Here is a 1218-nt window from a genome sequence, read left to right on the forward strand (position 1 = left end):
TCGCCTTCTGTTAGGTTTACATGAGTGAATAGCAAATGCTGACTTGTTTCAGTATTGAGGCAGGTTAAAACTTGTGTAAGTTTGCTAAGTTACGGCAGTTTTGATTATACATTCTCTTTCCTGCAGTAATTTAGGTTGTCTTACAGAGACAACTTTTTGCCTTAACTAGTTAACTCAACTTTGTGTTGTAGACATCTGTAAAGTATCTAAGTTTTGCTTTGTCCCATAGCATACTTGAGAATAAATATAACTATTTAAAATACTATGTAGTGACATTCAAGACATGATAAAAATTAGTTTACAGATTGATTCAGATTACTTAGTTTTGTGCACAGTAACCTAATTTGTGTTTCATATAAAGGTTTCATAAATTTTCTTTTCTTTCCCAGAAAACTGTCCATGATAAAGAGTACAGGGTCTTTCAGATAAAGCTGGAACGACTAGAGAAGCTGTACAGAGCTCTTCAGATGGAAAGAAATGAGCTGAATGAAAAGGTGCAAGTCCTGAAAGAGAAGCGCTCTGTATAAGCATCAGACGCAGATTTAGCAACACCTATAATACAGCCCTGCTCTGCTCTTGATTCTCAGAAGGAGGTGATCACCCACTCTAAAAGAGCTCCAGGAGGCAAACTGGGTGTTGAGTCCAGTGCAGTTCAAATGACCCTTTTTATGGGATCTCTTCTGGGCATTGATTCTGTTGACTGAGATGAAGTATAATCACTGTATTGAGAGATATATTTTGTGTATAACTCTTATGTAGTAGTTCTATTCCTTTTGTGATGAAATTTTTCTTAATTTTTCTACCATATGTGTATTTTCTTAGCTATTGGACTATATGATACAGGAGACTGCTTAGCTGTCTGCATTTTTTTGATGTATACAGTTTCTACTCCGTTATTGGATACATTTGCCTTATTTTTCCTTTATTGGAATGCATGTGCTCATTGCCTTGTTCTTTTAATTACATATGTTTATATGTTCATTGTCTTATCCCCTGCCCTTGAATATAATTATCAGAATTAAAGTGAGAATTATTCTGATAATGGTTCATCTGTGTAGAAATCAATACTAATTTAAACTCTGGTTCATTAATATAAAAGACAGAAAATAGTAAAGATGATTAGTTTTGACCAATAACTCATTTAAAAGCCAGGTGAAAATAAAAGTGCAGTATGGGATATGAAACAAGCAAAGCATATTTGATTCAGATTAGTTTTTG

At 33.9% G+C, this 1218-nt stretch overlaps 1 protein-coding gene across 1 annotated transcript in view; it reads left to right on the forward strand.

Moving 5' to 3' along the window:
* The window catches only part of LOC104983980 (gamma-taxilin-like), a gene marked incomplete at its 5' end in the record, with an annotated part of 7299 nt that extends 6264 nt beyond the window's left edge, over positions 1–1035 (forward strand). Inside the window, one exon of the mRNA XM_010833550.1 lies at positions 390–1035. Coding sequence (XP_010831852.1) covers positions 390–527 — 138 coding nt within the window. The remainder of the gene's footprint in view (positions 1–389) is intronic.
* Positions 1036–1218: the final 183 nt, after the last annotated feature.

The sequence above is a fragment of the Bison bison genome, unplaced genomic scaffold (assembly GCF_000754665.1).
Source record: "Bison bison bison isolate TAMUID 2011002044 unplaced genomic scaffold, Bison_UMD1.0 scf7180017863711, whole genome shotgun sequence".
Lineage (NCBI taxonomy): Eukaryota > Metazoa > Chordata > Mammalia > Artiodactyla > Bovidae > Bison > Bison bison.